General features: G+C 42.6%; 1 protein-coding gene across 3 annotated transcripts in view; it reads left to right on the top strand.

Moving 5' to 3' along the window:
- The window catches only part of mast1a (microtubule associated serine/threonine kinase 1a), a 73,309-nt gene extending 52,806 nt beyond the window's left edge, over window positions 1-20,503 (top strand). For all 3 annotated transcript variants that reach the window (XM_089007130.1, XM_089007129.1, XM_089007131.1), the window contains 13 exons: window positions 557-689; window positions 1,100-1,265; window positions 2,257-2,358; window positions 2,451-2,573; window positions 2,662-2,771; window positions 4,717-4,880; window positions 6,733-6,977; window positions 7,048-7,302; window positions 9,116-9,348; window positions 10,565-10,687; window positions 10,863-10,999; window positions 12,604-12,791; window positions 14,352-20,503. In XM_089007130.1, the coding sequence (XP_088863256.1) occupies window positions 557-689; window positions 1,100-1,265; window positions 2,257-2,358; window positions 2,451-2,573; window positions 2,662-2,771; window positions 4,717-4,880; window positions 6,733-6,977; window positions 7,048-7,302; window positions 9,116-9,348; window positions 10,565-10,687; window positions 10,863-10,999; window positions 12,604-12,791; window positions 14,352-16,006 (3,634 nt within the window). In that variant the 3' untranslated portion in view covers window positions 16,007-20,503. The remainder of the gene's footprint in view (window positions 1-556; window positions 690-1,099; window positions 1,266-2,256; window positions 2,359-2,450; window positions 2,574-2,661; window positions 2,772-4,716; window positions 4,881-6,732; window positions 6,978-7,047; window positions 7,303-9,115; window positions 9,349-10,564; window positions 10,688-10,862; window positions 11,000-12,603; window positions 12,792-14,351) is intronic.
- The last annotated feature ends 81 nt before the right edge of the window (window positions 20,504-20,584 follow it).

The raw sequence follows: 20,584 nt of genomic DNA, 5'->3' as shown, positions 1-20,584 counted from the left end.
CTGTTGATTTGGATTAAAGAAAAGCAGCTTGAAGGGGACCATGTGAGTGAGGGTATTATCGCTGAGAAAGCACAGCAACTTCACTCGGATATCATCAAGAGGAAAATACATCAACGACCATTACAAAGGTAAATAAAATGACTTTATTATACCGTACTGTTTATTTCTCTAATTACAATACAATTGCACATTTATTATACATAAAATAAGGTATATTTTGTGTAGTTTTAAGGCTTATTAGTAGAAAATTATGTTTAATGGGGACCTGGGAACGGATTATTGTCATTTTAATGGTTTCTTATAGAAAATAAATGTTCGGCAGACCAACTTTTCGCCTTACACACCCTTTTTGGGAACCAATTAAATTTGTGAGCTGAGGTGTTACTTTATAATCCAAATGAAGATTACCACACACGAGCAATCCATGACAATAATGCATATTTTCATTGTTTTCCAAAAGTATTCATATTGGACAGTAATACTGGCTATATATAAATACAAGCCACTGCATGCTATGGATGTCTAATGACACACACTATTGTCTCTCCAATTGTAGTCTGTTAATCACCTCCATGGGCCACATCAAGTTGACAGACTTTGGCTTGTCCAAAATGGGCCTGATGAGCCTCACCACCAATCTGTACGAAGGACACATTGAGAAAGACGCAAGAGAGTTCCTTGATAAGCAGGTACTTTTCTCCCTGTCTCCTTCACGAGCAGGACAATGAGATGAAATCAGGAGGAAAAAAAATCAGGATGTTGGATTGATGCCGGGGCAAATGGCAATCAAGGAATCGTTCCATCTTTTACAGCCGTGCATCCCACCATGCCGAGTGTTCCAGCAAAGTCATTCATCTTCACAAAAACGATGGTTCTCGAACCAGTGAAGCATGATGCTTCCCATCTTTGTGGCAATTCCATTATAGCTATTGTTTAGACTCTTTTTAAATGATTGTCGTTGTGATCAGTCACTGTGATGTATGAGCCCCCCTGGCAACCTTTCGCATAGAAATTTAACAAGCCAGATTTTTTACTCAGACTCCTCATTGTTTTTTTTCCCCTTCCTCCATCTTTTTTTACCACTTTCTTCATCCCTCAGGTTTGTGGGACCCCTGAGTACATCGCCCCAGAGGTAATTCTCCGTCAAGGCTATGGCAAGCCGGTAGATTGGTGGGCTATGGGCATCATCCTCTATGAGTTCCTTGTGGGTTGTGTGCCTTTCTTTGGAGACACTCCTGAGGAGCTCTTTGGACAGGTCATCACTGGTGAGAAGATACAATCTCCATCAGATTGGTTCAATTTATTTAAAGGATGACTGACACCATTTTTTTGTTTCCTAACTGACATCAGAAAAACGTTTTATAGCATCTAAAATACCCAAAACATGCAGGCTGATATTTTCAGTCAAATGCAAAACACCAATAAAAATGAGTTAAGGTGTCCCAAAACTACTTCAAAATGTCATTGGGATGGCGACTTTCAGAAGGTCCCGCCCCCTGGTTCATGACATCACACTAAGACGTCTTGCCTTGCTCGAGAATCAAAACAATGGCTTCAGATTCGGAGAAGATGCTTTCTTGTTACTCATCCAGTTATGAATATGATTCAAATAGTTCTGAAGAGGAAAGCATAAATGTTTGCAATCGATTAAAGAAGTCCTTCCGTATCATTTTGAGGCGTCTGGACTCCAAAGTAGCGTCCCAGAAAATGCACAAGATGGCGCCTAAGCTCTGTTGGAAATGGGCTGATTTGACTGCTGGGAATTTGTGTCAACTAGTATCAAATAATAGTCTTGGTGCAACACACAACGATTCCCCATCACGTTATTTCTGTGTTTTCCTTCTAATTTTGCCATCAACACGGATCAACACGAAGTTTTCAGACCAAACAAAGTACCCAAAATGCATTGTGTGTCGCTTTCTCGGTCAGGGGCGTTCCTGACGTGACGTCACGTCAGGCATCGCCATCAACTCGAAAACAAGACTTCCTGAATATACAGCGTGAGTCTTAAAACGTAAACTATAGCTATATGTGGTGGAATCTTTGTAAAATACGCTCAGTAGAAGACATTTCAAGTGATTTTACAAATTATGGACACAACTTGTCCGGAGGCGTCGTTTGTCCTTTAAGTGATTTTAATTTTCCTGTCAATTCCTGTGAAACTCCTGCCAGGTGTTTGACAGATGTCCCTTTTGACTTTTACAATTATATTTGATTCAGATTATCTGTTATGTACGTTTGGTCTTGTTCTGTTAGATAATATGGTTTGGCCCGACGGAGACGATGCCTTACCTGAGGAGGCCCAAGCTCTCATCTCGGCCCTTCTGCAGACCAACCCTCTTGTCAGGCTGGGCACAGGTGCTGACTCTTGTACCACCTCCTCCACTTGTAGCCATTTTACAAGAGCACATTTCCTCACGATGTGTGTGTGTGTGGGGGGGTTGCGTTAGGTGGAGCATTTGAAGTGAAGGAGCACCCATTTTTCACGGAGCTTGACTGGAACAGTTTGCTGCGACAGAAAGCCGAGTTCGTCCCACACCTGGAGTCGGAGGAGGACACCAGCTATTTTGATGGTACGCTACATCTTAATAATATAAAGACATGCAGTGATTCTTTCACACGCTCAAGTGACGCCTCATCTATTTTTAATACCTTTGCCAGCACGATCGGATCGTTACCATCACATCAACACGTACGACGGGGATGACACCAACGATGACGAGCCGGTGGAGATCAGACAATTTTCTTCCTGCTCCCCACGTTTCAGCAAGGTCACAATCTGCTGTCAACCTCTACCATATATCTTTCTGAGCTTTTCCACACTGTCTTTTATTCTTTCAATCCTCTTTGCAGCATAGCTACCTGTAGTACAGAAACACAAATGAGGTCTCACTGTAATTGAATCGTTTATCAAGATCTTATCACCCATACTTGATTTCCTCTGAACCTCATTGTTTAGTAATGCATGGCATTTTTTCCCGCTGTCATTCATTGTATCGATCTTTCATACATGAGACTTACATTGTTGAAAGAAATAGGATTGAATAACAGCTCCGATTTTTAGGACCACTTTAAAATCACTCTCCATGGAAAGATTTAAACTACACACGCACCAGAATTTCCATTACAAGTGAAAAAGTAAGCACTCCTTCCATATATGTCGATGAAATGTGCCACCATTCTGGCTGTCAACCATCACTTTGCTGCCAAGTCTTCAGCTGTTCCTTGTTACCATGGTGAAGCGAAAAAGTCCCTTCCAGTTTCTCTTGATTGAGCTCTTCCTCTTGTTGTCCTCCCCCGCACACATTTCGTTGGCAGGTAATAAGATGTGCGAATGTTTGGTCGCTTGTGGAGCACTGGTTTTATTAGTCTGAAGATGACACTTTTACCTCCTTCAATGTGATTTGACAGCAGGAAACTGTTCAAAGTAAGGTTGGGAATAGTAATATCTGTTTATGTTTGGTTCATGGTTTCATTGGCCGAAATTTTATTTTGAATCATACATGAAGAATCACGTGATCATGGAAAGGTTTTACATTGTAGATGACCCAACATAATCCAACTTCGTTGCAACCTACACCCTTCATCCTGATATCATTCATATTTCCAAGTCTCCATTTCACAATAACAATAAAGAATAAAATAGCAGATTAAACTAGACCATGAAAGCAAGTTTAAACAGGTGGGTTTTGAGGTGAGATTTGAAAGTAGGAAGGGAGTCAATATGACGGATGTTGGGTGGAAGTGAGTTCCAGAGTTTGGGAGCAGAGCGGCTGAAAGCTCTGCACCCCATCGTGGTGAGACGGGCAGAGGGCATACAGAGGTGGATGGTGGATGAGGATCCGAGGGCCCGAGAGGGAATGGAGATTTGAAGTAGGTGAGACAGATAGGGGGAGCAAGGTTATGGATGGCTTTAAATGTAAACAGAAGTATCTTGAAATCAATATGAAGTTTAACAGGGAGCCAGTGAAGCTGCTGGAGGACACGAGTGATGTGGTGAAAGGATGGGGTTTTAGTGATGATCCGGGCTGAGGAATTTTGGACTAGTTGGAGTTTATGGAGAAATTTTTTTATAGACCCCAAAAAGAAGTGAGTTACAATAATCGATACGGCAGGTGACGAGAATGGATAAGGATAGCAGTGGTGTGAGGGGTGAGAGAGGGACGGGGACGATTGATATTACGGAGGTGGAAATATGCAGACCGAGTTATGTTATTTATATGGGAGTGAAAAGATAGTGAGCTATAACTTTGTTATAATGACCAGATTTTACACACAAAATATTCAAGAGGTGTTAGTTGCGATGAAACCTGAGAAGCTAACTGTTGCCGTGATCTTGATTATGAACTCGATCTACAGCGCAGGATTCCCCCCCGTTGCTTAGCAACACTCCTGATGGACTCTGTACGTTGTTGTCCTCGCTGTTGTAACTCACATGGCCAAACCAAATTATTTTTCCTTCATATGCACGTATTTGCAATTGACATGTTTATACCGTATGACATGTTCTTGTTTTTAGATTTCATTCATAATGTATTGTACATCGGACTTGGTGGCCATTTTATCACAAATGGTTAAAACGAACAATCATTTTAACGTAATTTCCCCAAAGCCCAAAAACAGCCTCCTGTGTTTTAATATGTCCCAGCCACTGACATTCCAATAACACGGACATTACATGATCATCCAAACATGTTGTTGTCATATCTCTTAAAGGTGTACAGCAGCATGGAACATCTTTCTCAACTGGAGCAGAAAGTTTCCACCTCCGTATCCCGTCGGGAGCACAAGACCTCAAGGGAGGACAAGGTGTCGAAGAGAGAGAGCCTGGGAAGCTTCAGCATGCGGGACAAGAGTTGGAGGACTGGATCTCCTGAAATGTAAGTTCTGGATCTTGGTTGATATTGTCTGACTGGATGGTGACTTTTAGCCTCACTGAAGCTCAACTCCACCATCGCTTTTGGTAAAGTCATGCGTGAGTTCACAAACAAAGTGAGAGAGGTGGTTGTTTCTTTTCTGGGTTGTGTTAACTAAAACCAAATCAGTCAGCTTGTCACGCTAAAAATCCACAAGGGAGTTTTTGCAAAGAACTCTGAGGGCTTCAGTCATACAGTGATACCTCGGTTTACGAACCCTTTGGCTTACGAACTTTTCGGTTTAGGAACGTTAAATTTATTAACATTTTACCTTGGCATACGAACTATTTTTCGGGATACACACGGAGCTGCCACAATGACTGATGTGTCGTTCGCGAACGAGCCCGTTCTCCTAACAAGAAAATGGCAGCCGGCTTGTTTTGGTCCTCTTTTCCCTGCCCCAGTCGTCGGTTAAAGCCACGTGATTGGTCAAGAACACAGCCGTGAGGTGGTGGGGTTTACAGACACAGAGAGAGTGAAGCCATTCTCCAAAAAAGAAAATGGCACCTGACATTTTTTGTCCTCTATTCCTCGCCCCCAGTCTTCGGTTATAGCCACGTGATTGGTCAAGAACGCAGCAGTGAGGGGAGGTGCTTTAAACATTAAAGAGACTGGCATACGACAGAGAGAGAATGACAAAATGAATAGAAAACAGTGACATTTGGAGTCGTTTGAACGTTGATAGTTCAAAGGCAGAGTGTGGACTGCAAGGTTAAAATATCCCATCAATCAGGCTCGACAAACAACCTGCACAAGCCATCTGTACACTTGATGCAAAAGCTATCAACCCAGAAACAGAACACAATTGATGCGGAACTAGATAAAATTATCACAGAGAAAGCACCTACAAGGGATCATTCCTCAAGATGGTGAAAGAAGGCTACGTTCCTCATCAAGTGTTTAATGATGATGAAACCGGCCACTCCATTCTATCAAGCCATCAACGACCATCACAAAGGCAAATAAAACGACTTTATTATACTGTACAGTTTATATCTTTAATTATAATACCATAGCACATTTATTATACATAAAATAAGGTATATTTTGTGTAATTTTAAGGCTTAAAAAAATTGAAAGTAGAAAATTATGTTTTATGGGGACCTGGGAACGGATTATTCTCACTTTAATGGTTTCCTTTGGGGAATTATTTTTTGCGATACACACCTTTCGCCTTACACACTCTGTCTGGGAACAAATTAACTTTGTAAGCCAAGGTATCGCTGTACTTGATCATCGGCAGATGTGACACCTTCGCCCATCTTCTGCCACATTGGTATCAAAGAGAAAATCAAAGCGACTTCTCACCACCGCAGGGTTTCCATTTTTAGCCTAGCGAGATGATAAATGCAAGCTGATCCCGGGAGTTATTAAATATAATTCCGCAGTGCCGCTCTATCTATGCTTGTCACGCTGCGGCGACCTGCTGGTTTTTGTCCATGAGAGATAAGAGTGCACATGCAACAGATCGAGTTTGCAATTAGATCCCATCAATGTATTTTAGTCCTGAACTCATTCGCTGCCATTCCTGAATTTATTTGGGAATTGAAAATATGACAAGCAGCGCCATTCCCAAATTTGTTAATAACATTATTATTATTATTATTATTATTATTATTATTATTATTATTATTATTATTATTATTATTTATTATTATTATTATTATTAAAAAGAATACTAATAATACATTTTATTTGTACGTGCAGATCGGGTGATGTTATTTATCTGAGAGTGTAAAGATAATGAAGTATCTAGAATGAACCACAAATAGGAACAAAGGAAGCAAAAAGCTTTGACTGTCTTCTCTGTTTTCAGGAAGCGTCTTTCCTGCTCCGAGTCGCTCTACATGGAGGGTGACGCAAGTCCTCCTTTGGGTGCGCGGCGACGCTTCTCCACACTGATGGACACGCATCGCTTTGCCTCCCCCATCGAGGGCGAAACGGACTTTGTGTCCAAGCCAACTCCCATCAGGGTCCGGGGAACCTCCCTAGATGGGACCGGCGTTCCGTCAACACACCACTGGGAGTCGAGGAACAGTTTAAAAGAGATCAACGGAGCAGGTGGGTTCAGGAATGAGTCTTATCTACTTATAAGCACATTTCCCAGGACTTTGAATGTGATTCTTTCCAGACAAGTCGCCCAAGCAAGGAGAGACACCCGGAGTTGTGAGCATGAACACATTGGGTCCAGCTCCTGCTACAGTCGGTCGCGATGTGATGATGCCTCTCTATGACCCTCTGGGGGCCCGGGCTACCAATGACCTGGTACTCCGGAGGGCACGCCACCCGCATTTGTCTGGAGATGGGGAGAAACGCAACTCCAGAGCTGGAAACAAGGTCATCAAATCCGCCTCGGCCACTGCGCTGTCTGTCATCATACCATCTGGTAAGGGTGATGGATAAAGGGGAAGTGATGTTGGCAATGAAAAACCATCCTGTTCACTTACCGTATTTTCTGTTTTATAAGACGCACTTAAAATAACGTACATTTTTTCAAACGCTGACCATGTGCCTTATACTATATTTTCTGGTGTATAAGGCACACCCAAAAGCCTTGATTTTCTTCCAAACATAACCCTGCGCCTTATACGCAGGTGCATCGTATATGTCAAGTAATATTAAGTCACAACAGCTTGCAACCACCGACTCCATTTCCCCCCTATAGAAGTAGAGCATACCCCCAGACTCTACTATAGCACCTTATGATGTGGTGTGCCTTATATTTGGAAAACTTTTATAGGTTTATAGTTATATATTATATTTGGAAAACTTTTTCATTTATTGAAGATACGCCTCATAGTCCATTGCGCCTTATACAGACGCTCTCCGTATTACGAACAAGATATGTTCCGAATGGTCGTGTGTAAGATGAATCCGTTCATAAGTTGTTTTGTGCTATATTTTGCATGGAATGTATGTTTATAATAATAATAATCTCATCTCATTTTCCGTACCGCTTATTCCTCATTAGGGTCGCGGGGGTTGCTGGAGCCTATCTCAGCTGTCTTCGGGCACGAGGCGGGGGACACCCTGAATTGGTTGCCAGCCAATCGCAGGGCACACAAAGACGTACAACAGTCACTCTCACACTCACACCTAGGGACAATTTGGAGTGGTCAATCTGCCTGCCATGCATGTTTTTGGAGTGTGGGAGGAAACCGGAGGACCCGGAGAAAACCCACGCGGGTCCGGGGAGAACATGCAAACTCCACACAGGGAGGCCGGACCAGGACGCGAACCGGCGACCTCTGCACTGTGAAGCCGGTGTGCTAACCACTCGACTACCGGGCCGCCCAATAATAATAATAATAATAATAATAATAATAATAATAATACATTTCATTTATACATTTAAAGGACAACCGACACAATTTTTTTGTTTCCTAACTGACATCAGAAAAACGTTTTATAGCATCTAAAATACCCAAAACAGGCAGGCTGATATTTTTAGTCAAATGCAAAACACCAATAAAAATGACTTAAAGTGTCCCAAAACTACTTCAAAATGACCTCAGAAAGTTTCAGTTTCAGAAGGTCCCGCCCCCTTTTTTGTGACTTCAAAACAATGGCTTCAGATTCGGAGAAGATGCTTTCTTGTTACTCATACAGAATATGATTCAAATAGTTCTGAAGAGGAAAGCATAAATGTTTGTAATCGATTAAAGAAGTCCTTCCGTCTCATTTTGAGGCATCTGGACTCCAATGTAGCGCCCAGAAAATGCACAAGATGGCGCCCAAGCTCCGTTGGAAATGGGCTGATTTGTCTGCTGGGATTTCTGTCAACTAGAATCAAATAGTAATAAACATTTAATAAAATATATGCTCTATAAAGATATGTACATGTACAACTGGAGAGAATACTATATATGTTACTACAAAAATATTTGTATGTACCGTTGTTCGTAACTTGAATGTTCATAAGCAGGGAAGCGTCTGTATCTGGAAAAAGTTTGAAAATACACCATTCATTGGGGGTGCGCCTTATACGCCGGATAATATGGTAATTCAGTTTTCATCTGGAAAACGTTTTTAAATATGTCATTCATTGACGTTGCACTTTATAATCTGGAAAATAGGTTAATTATTCTTCCAATCATTTTTTTTCTACAAACGCATCTTTGTCTCTGAATGCCATCAACGCCTTGTGATAAGCAGAGATTGAACCAGCCATTGCTGTCTCTTAACTCCGCCTCTTTCAGTGGAGCAGCACGGTGGCTTCTCTCCATTGGCCAGTCCCATGTCCCCCCACTCCTTCTCGTCCAATCCTTCATCTCGCGACTCTTCACCCAGTCGAGACTTCTTTCCTACTGTCAACGTGATGCGCTCGCCCATCACCATCCATCGCTCGGGAAAGAAATACGGTTTCACCCTTAGGGCTATCCGGGTTTACATTGGAGACAGCGATATCTACAGCGTGCATCATATTGTCTGGGTAAGAAGGGAGTGGTCACTTTCATAAATCAATTTTGTCTCAATAGAGCACCAACTTCCTGTTTAGCCTGAAGATATTTTGTGATTTATTGATGTCATTAATATTCACCAATGCAAGGCACAATAAGGGACAGGCAAGGAAAATAATTTGCATCCACCTTTTTTAACGGCGTCTGTGAGTGACCTGGGCCACTTTTGTCTGTGTCAATAATCTTGGAACACATAAATTTGCACACCCTTATTTTATATCTGATCCTGTGAAAACGGGTCATGACTGATTAGATTAGATGAGATTAGGTTAGATTAGATTAGATTAGATAAAATTTGCCTTTATTAGTCACACTGGATACATTTACATTTCACAGCAGCAAAGTGATGAAAGGAAAAGGAAAGGAAAGGAAGAAGTAAAAAAACATAATACAGGACCTGCTGTCAAGGCAGCCACACTCACTGTGCCATATTGTAGTGAAAAGAAGAAAAAAACAAAATAACAAATAATATAACAACACACAAACACAAAAAGTCATTCAATGCAAGCACTTTGTGCACCCTCTTTGCCATATGAAGCAGTTCTAGATGAAGGACGAGAGGATCAAAGCGTCCTTTTCACCAGTGAATCAGGGACATCATGGTGGAATATGTACGTCTGCTACAAGCTAAGTTTTGAAAGCAAACAAGAAGCTGTAGCAAAAGAGATCTCACATCTCCTGTCCCACATAAATCCGCTTCAATTCCAAGCCGCGACAGTTCCAGATACGCATCGGCGCTCTGCGCTGACGCTGCTTTCTAGCCGCAGACTCTCCAACAGCACCGACCTTCCCGCTATACAAAGCAGGGCTGCAAAAAATGCTGCCCATTACAGGCGCAAAAATCACAATCGCTGAGCTGTCAAATGGCTCTGACTGACATTCATCCCAATCAAAAACAGTGCTGGTATATTTGTGCTGCCCAAAAGGTGCAACCACTCAGCAGTCGCCTCCTGAATGACTGTCGTTACCAAAATTGCTACAAAAGCAATCCACATCCAATCCACATGACGCACAACATCACAAAGTGACAAAAGAATACAAAGACAACACAAAAACAAGAAAAAAATTGCATGGCTCACGAGAGCCGACGGTTGCCTACTCGAGCGCCATCTTGCACTTCTATCATCACATACAGATGTCTTCAATTGAAGTATTTGAGCGATTGGTAAGTCTCATTTGTGTCGTCAGCATGTGGAGGAAGGTGGTCCGGCCCAAGAAGCTGGTTTGTGTGCAGGCGACCTCATCACTCATGTGAACGGAGAGCCGGTTCACGGTCTGGTCCACACCGAGGTGGTTGAACTTATCCTCAAGGTAGATTTGCATTGTTATTACGTTGCTTATATTTATTTGCTGAACGTGCTGGTGTTTATAGTGCGTGGCATTTTAATGACTCCAATTCAATAGCTCTTGCTTGTGATCGATTAATTTCACATCTCTGGGTTAAGTATAAAGTGCTGTAATCATTTATTGGTTCTCACCCACATAGAGCGGCAACAAAGTGACGGTAACGACCACACCGTTCGAGAACACCTCCATTAAAGTGGGCCCGGCCCGCAAAGCCAGTTATAAGTGTAAGATGGCCCGGAGGCATAAGAGGACCATGGCCAAGGACGGCCAGGATAGGTACAATCTGCCATGTCATTGCTGTCTTCTAGTAGTATTATGATACACATGTGTTGTTTTGACCCATATATTTTTCCCTGATGGTTAATTTAACTCATTCACTGCCAGACGTGTAAAAATGTGTCCACTCCAGTGCTAGGGTTTTTGTCATTGTCACTCGAATTCCATGACCCACAGAATATTGAGTTTTAAAGGACAACCGACAACTCTGGACAAGTTGTGTCTATAATTTGTAAAATCACTTTAAATGACTTCAACTGAGCGTATTTTACAAAGATTCCACGGCATATAGCTATATTTTACGTTTTAAGACTCGCGCTGAATATTCAGGAAGTCTTGTTTTCGAGTTGATGACGATGCCCGACGTGACGTCACGTTTGGAACGCCCTTGACCGAGAAAGTGACACACAATGCATTTTGGATACTTTGTTTGGTCTGAAAACTTCGTGTTGATCCGTGTTGATGGAAAAATTAGAAGGAAAACACATACATAATGCGATATTGAATCGTTGTGTGTTACACCAAGACTACTATTTGACACAAGTTGACACAAATTCCCAGCAGACAAACCATCCCATTTCCAATGGAGTTTGGACGCCATCTTGTGCATTTTCTGGTACGCTACTTTGGAGTCCTCACTGCTCGAATTGATATGGGAGGACTTCTTTAATCGATTGCAAACATTTATGCTTTCCTCTTCAGAAATATTTGAATCATATTCATAACTGGATGAGTAACAAGAAAGCATCTTCTCCGAATCTGAAGCCATTATTTTGATTCTAGAGCAAGGAAAGACATCCTGGCGTGACGTCACGTACAAGGGGGCGGGACCTTCTGAAACTGAAACTTTCTGAGGTCATTTTGAAGTAGTTTTGGGACACTTTAAGTCATTTTTATTGCATTTGACTAAAAATGTCAGCCTGCGTGTTTTGGGTATTTTAGATGCTATAAAACATTTTTTCTGATGTCAGTTAGGAAACAAAACAATGGTGTCGGTTGTCCTTTAAGACTACATCAACATTCAATGCAGCGTAAGAAACCTTCGACTTTCATCAGAAAAACGAGTTAATTCCTAAATGATATGGGTCTGGAGTTAGCTGAGTTTGAAATGAGGGTGGGTGTCCAAAATACAATGCAATACATACTGTACGTATTGGTTTATATAGCGCTTTAACAACAGCTGAAGCTGGAACAAAGCGCTAACATGGAAAAAAGGGAAATGCTGCCCCCTCATGGAAAGGAAAAAAAAACATTGCCAGAGGTCATGGCCAGCACTTTATTGGCACCCAAGGATGAAAAAAACAAAACCCGAACAAATTTGGGAATGGCACTCATATTTTCAATTATTATATTATATAAATGTGTAAATAAATTTGTCACTGACAGTGAATGAGTTAAATATGATTTCAATTAATGTGATGTGAATCGTGATATGGCTGTCAGTGACAGTTTCTCACTCAGATTCGCTATTGGCTAGCAAATGCCAATCATTCCATGACAGAAGTTGACCGGGAGAAATGGCATTGAAAATAAATACATTTGTGAATGGCAGAGAATGAGTAAATCATTGGTATATATTTCTGTTCTCCCTTGACATGACACAGTAAGAAACGAAGCTCGCTGTTCCGCAAGATCACCAAGCAGTCCAATCTCCTCCACACCAGCCGCAGTTTATCCTCTTTGAACCGCTCGCTGTCCTCCAGCGAGAGTCTTCCCGGCTCGCCGACTCACAGCCTCTCTGCCCGCTCCCCAACTCATGGGTACCGTTCCACTGCTGAACCATCATACCTGGGTACGTGATTAGAATAACAGTGAAACCCTAGACGCAGATCATCAATTGCAAATGTACCTATTTACGCATTGACCGTCTGCCTCGCAGTGCAGAGGTGCAGGGTTCGATTCCAGATCCTGTATTCCTTTGTGGAGTTTTGATGTTTTTTCCCCATGCCTGTATGGGTTTTCCCCGGGTATACCGGTTTCCACCCACATTCTAAAAACATACATGGCAGGTTGTAGACCTGCATATATTTTAGTGCTATTATGCGACTTTTAATGAATTAACTCATTCATTGCCATTTCCAAATGTATTCAGGAATTGAAAAGTATGACGTGAAGCGCCATTCACGAATTTGTTCTGGTTTTATTATTTTTTTTTTTGTGTGGGAGGGTGCGTATCAAGCTGCAGTCAGACCTCTGGCAATGTTTTCCTCTACCACGAGGGGGCAGCATTTGCCTTTTATACAGCCACCCCCATTTCCATTGCAGATAACTCAAGAGCCAAATAAAATCGACAGCAACCTTTTTTTCTGATAAAAGAAGAGAGTCTAAGGTTTCTTATGATGCATTTAATGTTTATGTAGTCCCAAAACTCAATCTTTTGTGAGTCCTGCAATTAGAGTGAAAATGACACATATTTGCATATAGTCGGGCAGTTAATGAGTTAATCGTAATTGTTTATAATTGATGACAATTGATTTTATCTAAAAAGCTTGTAGCAGATATTTGAGTAAAATCTTGAAATTACTGTCATGTCGAATCATCAAATAGAAAGTCAATTTTGATTGAAAGACTCTTCTTTAATCCTTGAATTTGATTTGTTTCTTGTCAAACATAACTGCTGAACTGCTAAAGAAAACGGTGTTTGAATTTGCCTTTGCATAGTTGATAGAGATTAGACAGAATAAGAAGTTATATTTAAAAGTTTCATGCTTAGCTGGCCAACCAAACTAAAGGCGCAGATAGCCTGAGGTCAATCTGAGGTCAACAGACACAGCAAGTTAAAGTGTCATCTTCATCTAGGAGATCTGGCCTTGGACAGAATTTAGGACCTTGGAAACTCCTTTATCACCGAAGCAATTTACGACTTGAAACTCCTTCACAGCAAGAGCTCATTAGCCAGGTTACAAATTTATCAGTTCGTGGAAGAGACAATGTTTTATTGCTTACAGCTGTTTGTGCTCCGAACGTTCCAAGGGCGTGGTATTCTGATCAAGAAAACTATGTTTTACTAATGTATCACGTAAATTTGCATATACTCTCAATAAATAGCTTGGCAGCGGGCTGAAGAAATCAGGCGTCTGTCATGAATGGCTGTGTCTCCTGCCGGCTGTGAAAGACAATCTTTCTGGGTTCGAGTCTTTGTCCACAGTGTCCGATCGAACATCTCTGACATTACTGCACAAATTATTTGGGATTCCTCCAAATTCAACTCTAAAATTAAATTAGACAGCCCAAGTGGAAAACCATTTAATTTGATCAGTTGTTCCAAGTTTTTCGTGACACCCCTAATTGGTATGTTCTATATCTTGACTTTTTATGTGACCTGTTTTTTTTATTTTTCTTCTCTAAATAGGCGCTTCATCCCAAAGCAGCTCTCCAGCCTCCAGCACTCCAAACTCCCCGGCCCCTTCCCAGCATATGCGGCCCAGTTCCCTCCACGGCCTCTCCCCAAAACTCCACCGACAGTACCGCTCTGCCCGTTGCAAGTCCGCCGGCAACATCCCTTTGTCCCCATTGGCCCACACCCCGTCTCCCACCCAGTCCTCCCCTCCTCCCTTACCGGGCCACACTGTGGGAAGCTCCAACACCACTCAGTCCTTCCCTGTCAAAATCCACTCTTCGCCCCCGGTGGTCCGTCCCAGGCCAAAGAGTGCAGAGCCCCCACGCTCGCCGCTTCTGAAACGCGTACAGTCGGCGGAGAAGCTCGGCTCGCCTTTGACCCAGTCTAGTACGACTGGCGGTCTCGGGGGTCCGTTGAGGAAGCACAGCCTTGACGTACAACATTCCGAGTACCGCAAAGACGCCTTCCTGTGTGAACTTGGCCTGCAGAGTCTGCTGGAGACAGATGGTGAGAGTTTGCCACCTCATCCTCCGCCACTGCCGTGCTCCTCGCCTTCCACGGGCTCAGAAACTCGTGTGCTGAAGCCGGCGAGGCGATTAGGCAGGCAAGAATCGCCACTGAGCAGGGAGACGCTGCTGGCTGGAAGAGAGAGGGAAGAGAAAGAAAGGGGAAGGGAACGAGAACGAGAAGTCGTAGGCGAGTCGGTGCTGGAGCGATTGAGTCGAGTTGAAGCAGCGGCGCTGCAGGCATCCTTGACGCGAAGGCATCATGCGGAGCCCTTGAGTTCAAGACCAAGTGGAGAAACCACAACTGTAGCCGCAAGCAACTCCACCAAAACGGTGGAAAGTTTAGATGGGCGCAAGGGGTCAGAGAAGATCTCCCAGCGCCCAACTCCTAAGCAACTGGACCTCAAAGCAGCCAAAAGTTTACTATTCGGTTGTAAATCACCTCAAGAACACCTTGGGGGAAATGGAAGACAACCAAAGCAGGAGGGAGACACTCATAACGGTCCTTGTTTACGGAAGAACTCTGCCGCTACTCCGGATAAAATCATCAACGCGACACTTACCGGTAGTCCACTGGCTTTACGGAAAGTGTTTAAACCCTCAGGTGGAGGGGACTGCTTGAGAAAAACTGAAAGCAATGACTCAAAGACTTCGGACTTGAGCTCCAAGAGCCCCAAACTGCCTACTCGGATCCTTGCCCCCGTGGTCCCACCGCACGGCCCGCAATTGAGTCTGGGCAAAGTCAGACAAGGTCTGGGGCAAGTCAACTGCTACCGGGGAACCCTGGACTGGGAAGACAAATGTCGCCTGGAAGTTCTGGAGGAGCATTCTCCTTCGCCTTCCCCCTCCCCGACCGCGGTGACCCCGTCCCTCTGCGGACCGTCGCTGTGTAAGTCCCGGCCCGTCTCCCCCGGCGACAAGACGAGCTTCGTCAGCCAGCTGACTACCGTGGCCAAGAACGTGCTGGGCCCGATCAAGCTGGGCTCCCAGGAGGGCTTCAGGAGCAAAGAGCAGCAGACCAAGGGTGCAGACGACAAGCAGGCGGTCACAGCCGGAAGATCTGACACGGCGGGCGGTAGTCGAGGCCTTGTGGCCGTGGTGACGCAAAGCCCTCCAAGTTCATCCCTCGAGAAGGCAGCCCAACCAAAATGTGATCCCTGAGCGGAACTGAAACCACAGACTACTGTAGAATGCCTTCATTGGATGAACAATGCGACACAAGTCAAGCACTTAGAACGTTGTACATTCCAATTTTAGAGCTTATCAAATCTTATTTATTGATTCCAATCATTACCTTCCACCAGGATGAGAAAAATCCACTATAAAGGTGCATTATCTTTGGACTATTTTAATAAGAAGATTCTTCGTGTATTGTGAAACACTTTTATCAGATGTCTTTATGTGTGAGTCCATGTGGATGCATGTCCTATGGTCCGTACTGTACATGTAAAAGTAGGTATCAGAAGGTCGCAAAGTGCTTTAGTCATCAAAACTGTGAAGACCAAATTTAGTGGCTCTGTTTTGTCGTCAATTGTGGCACACGTCTGTGTAGGCTCTCAGTCGTACAGGAATGGTCCATCGAAGAAAAGGTCATTTGTACTTACTTCTTTGGAAGGTGTTTGGACGTTTCGCTCCTCATCCAAAGAGCTTTGTCAGTGAACTAAAGTTGTACTGGTAACTCTGGTCCTATATATACCCCTAATGTGCCAGACCTTTGCTCTAATAGGTCCTTGCTCTAAGGTTAGGGGAGCAGTAGACTACTCCCTGACGCCAATCTGATTAACTCTTTTTTGTTCTATCTGATGACCTCTAATCTGCCAATTTGATTGCCTTGTTTGTTCTACTTGATTGCTCTAATGTTCTATCCCTGGCACTGATTGCCTCATCAGAGCTGGTATCACCTGTCACAGTTTGCAAGGTGGTGATGGCGGGTGCGGATCCCAAAAAGCAGGCAGGAGGGAGCAGGAGGTTGTTTGAGAAAATGTATTAAAATAAAGTCAGCTGGAACAAAATGTAAAACATCAAAATCATCTGAACGGAAAAAATACAAAGTAGCAAAAAAGACTGAAAGTAAAAGTCAGCCAAGGTTAAACAAACACATACACAATGCATGCAGCAACCAAGCAGCAAACAAACAATGAACCGGCACCGGATGGTCGTGCCGGGTGTCCTTTTAAGTGTCAATGATTAAACGACCAGCACCTGCGAGGCTGCAGGCAGGGCTGACATCTCTACCCGCTGGTCGCCAATCTGATCGGGACGACCAGCACCTGTGCAGGTGTAGGTGGGGCCGACAGCGCCCCCCGTTGGTCGCCAACCAGATCATGACATCACCTCATTAGTATGAGTTTAGTTCGCTGTTGAAGTTTAGTTATGATGAGGAGGATGAGGGAAAACGTCAGACACTTTGGAAGTAGTACAGTTGACGGCTGAAGACACCTTTTCCTCAATTGTGGCACAGTCACTCTGGAATGTTTGCATCAAACAACACGCGGGAGATGACCGTGCTCGTTTATTCTGCATGCGGCTGTTTATTTTGGCCCAGCAGATGGCGCTGTCAGCGGGTGTCGCGTCTCTCTCACGTTTTTTGTGTGTGTATGTGTGTGTGTAAGGGTCTTTTCTTGGTGGCTGTGGTGCTGACAGCTGAGGCTCAGTGCTTATCTTCCCCTCACAGGAGGGCCACCGCAGCCCTATTCCCTCCCCAATGATTGAAGCCTTCACGCACATGCACATACACGGGGGGGCATTGCCACGGGAGGCAACCATGTCAGCAGCTGATATTGCTCCATTTTAATCCATAACCCCGTGCTCTATGAAATATGTTTGCGGGACAGAGAAGCAGAGGAGTGCAAACAACGCTCAACACACAGCAACGACAAACAACTGGAATTTAAACAATAGTGCAGCCATCATATTCACTTTGTTGTTGCCGATGAATAAAAATGAACTGCTTGTGTTACAGGTCGCGTTCGCATACCGAACTCAACGATGGGGACATGTAAATTCTCGATTGTTCACGCTGGTTTGCTGTCGTGCTAAAATGCTGTCCAGTCGGTGGTAGAGCTACGTGGTGGCCAGGCCAACCCACTTCCAGGGGTAATTTAAAATACTTGTAACATTCATGCCATATGTCTATGAAAGCTCTCAGTCGTACAGGAGTGGTCCATCGATGAAAAGGTTTCTTCATCCGTCATCTGTACTTCATCTGTACTTTCAAAGAAGTACAGATGGCGGATGAAGAAACCTTTTCATCGATTCATGCCATATCTTAATGGAATTTCTGTCCTAAGATCTCTTGATAGACCACTATAGTTTATTCATATCATATTCGTATATACACAACTAATTCATGTATTTAATAGCATTAGATTTGTTTAATCTGTTGAATCAAAACAATTTCTTTCACTCAACAGAAATTAAGTAACATAACTGAGAAGTCATTGTTTATTATACCATCCACGGGCATGGTTTCACGAAATAAAATGTACACTTATCAGGAACCTTACTCAATACATTCATAATACAAGTCCAAAAAAGGGTTTAGAATTGTGACTAAATGATAGATCTTTTTAACTCATTCATTGCCAGACGTGTCCACTCCATTGCCAGGGTTTTTGTCATTGTCATTCAAATTCCAGGACCCACAGAATATTGAGTTTTAGGACCTCATAAACATTCAATGCAGTGTAAGAAACCTTAGACTCCCTTCTTTCATCAGAAAAAAAGAGTTAATTCTTAAATTATATGGGTTTGGAGTTATATGAGCTTGAAATGAGGTCGGCTGTCCAAATACAATGCAATACATTACATACATATTGGTTTATATAGCGCTTTAACAACAGCTGAAGCTGGAATAAAGCACTTACATGGAAAAAGGGGAAATGCTGCCCCCTTGTGGAAGGAAAAATCATTGCCAGAGGCCATAGCCAGCGCTTTATCGGCGCCCAAGCATGAAAAAACAAAACCCGAACAAATTCGGGAATGGCACTCTACGTCATATTTTCAATTACCGAATAAATGGCTGTCAGTGACAGTTTCTCACTCAGACTCGCTATTGGCTAGCAAATGTGAATTATTTCATGACAGAAGTTGACCGTGAGAAATGACATCTTGTAAATTAATATCAGAAAAATATAGCTTTTAACCTTAACGTGATCCTGCTTGTATGATGAATGAGTTGAGCAACCTTTTGGATATGTAAGCATTTTATTGTATAAATACCTCACTAAATGGGATGATAAACAATGACTTGTCGGGGTTCTGAACAGATGGCGAGTGCCAAATTTCTGATTATTCCCCTCTCTTCTTCCCCTGGCTTGGTATTTGTGTACCCTTCCTTAATACATAAATAAACATACATTAGGAAATGAGCACCTGCAACAACAAATGTGTTGATTTGAGCCCAAAACAGATAGACAACAGACATTTGCCAAAAAAAGGGCTCAATGGATAACAAAGGGTGGTCTAATATGAAATAAGGTTTTATATAATAAAAGATATGGTGGTGTATGGTAGCCAAAATAAGATGGCTGGTTACATGTGGCGTTTTAGTGTATATTGTCAACCAGAAAGAGCAATGATCGCATTCATCTCCATTTAAGTCATAACAGTAGCTTGCCAGCTTACATGATGCAAACTCTGCACGATGCCGGACAAAAATGACTTCAGTTTTGAATTGCTTAAAATATTAGTTTTATTTTTAAACATTCAAACATATTATCATAGACCACACGGTCCATTGTATGACTTAAAAACAATTCTATTTGATCTTCCAAACGACTACAGAGGTAGTTAATGTCAGGGAAGTTTCATTCATGTAGAAAACCAAAATGTGGAGGGCACAAGACGCTCGCACATCAATGGGTCATGAACAAAATAGTTTGTCTATTTTAAGGCATTCATTGATTTTGAGACACATTTGTGATCCACGTGTCATGGTATACGTCATTTTTGTATTCTCACCGGTTTAAAAAAGCGCAGTGCAGAAAGGGGTTCATGCAGTTTTTAGTTTAATACAGTAGTACTTGACTGACACCCTGTGGTTCCAACTTGATTTACTGAAATGTGCAATCACAAACTGCAACCAAGACAAAACGGACCTTTATGTGGTGTAGAACGCTGCCTGAGTTACTTCATATGCATTTATATGTCAAATGACCAAGTGTTAGCAGTATTAAACTAAAACGCTATTTTTACTTGTGTTTTTTGTCGTTATGTGGTCATTTTCCTAGACCTAGGGGTTATTATTAGCAAAGGTTTCTCTTGAAAATATTGTACGGATCCAGATGAGGTTCTGTTATGTACTGACATCTTTTTAGGTCCCTTAGTAAGTTTATTAATAAAAAAATAAGTGTAATGTTTTACTGCTATAGTCACCATTTTCAGGCCTTTTAGAACACAATGGTGTTTACACTAGTGTGACACATTTGAGACTGCAGAGTTTTACGAATGCACTTTATTTGGGGGTGGGTGGTACATTTGTATGTGCGTTACTCTGAGGCAAAATTACATATCTTGAGTTGAATGATTCACTGAAAACATTCCACTTTTCGTATCTGTTCACAGCTGGTAATTTATTTATTGTACCTTCGTTTTATTTTATTTTTTTGTGATAAACACTCGAAGTGCAGTGAGAGGAATAAAATGTGGAGAGTTGTTCCCGAATTTGTTTTTGTTGTTGTTATGCATATCCGTTCGTCCTGATAGCTTGCATGCATTCATTTTTTATCATTTATTCCA

Source organism: Hippocampus bargibanti, linkage group LG10, assembly GCF_051943395.1.
Source record: "Hippocampus bargibanti isolate YZ-2025 linkage group LG10, ASM5194339v1, whole genome shotgun sequence".
Taxonomy (NCBI): domain Eukaryota; kingdom Metazoa; phylum Chordata; class Actinopteri; order Syngnathiformes; family Syngnathidae; genus Hippocampus; species Hippocampus bargibanti.
Note: the sequence above shows the minus strand (reverse complement) of the source record. Positions and strands in the feature narration are given on the sequence as shown.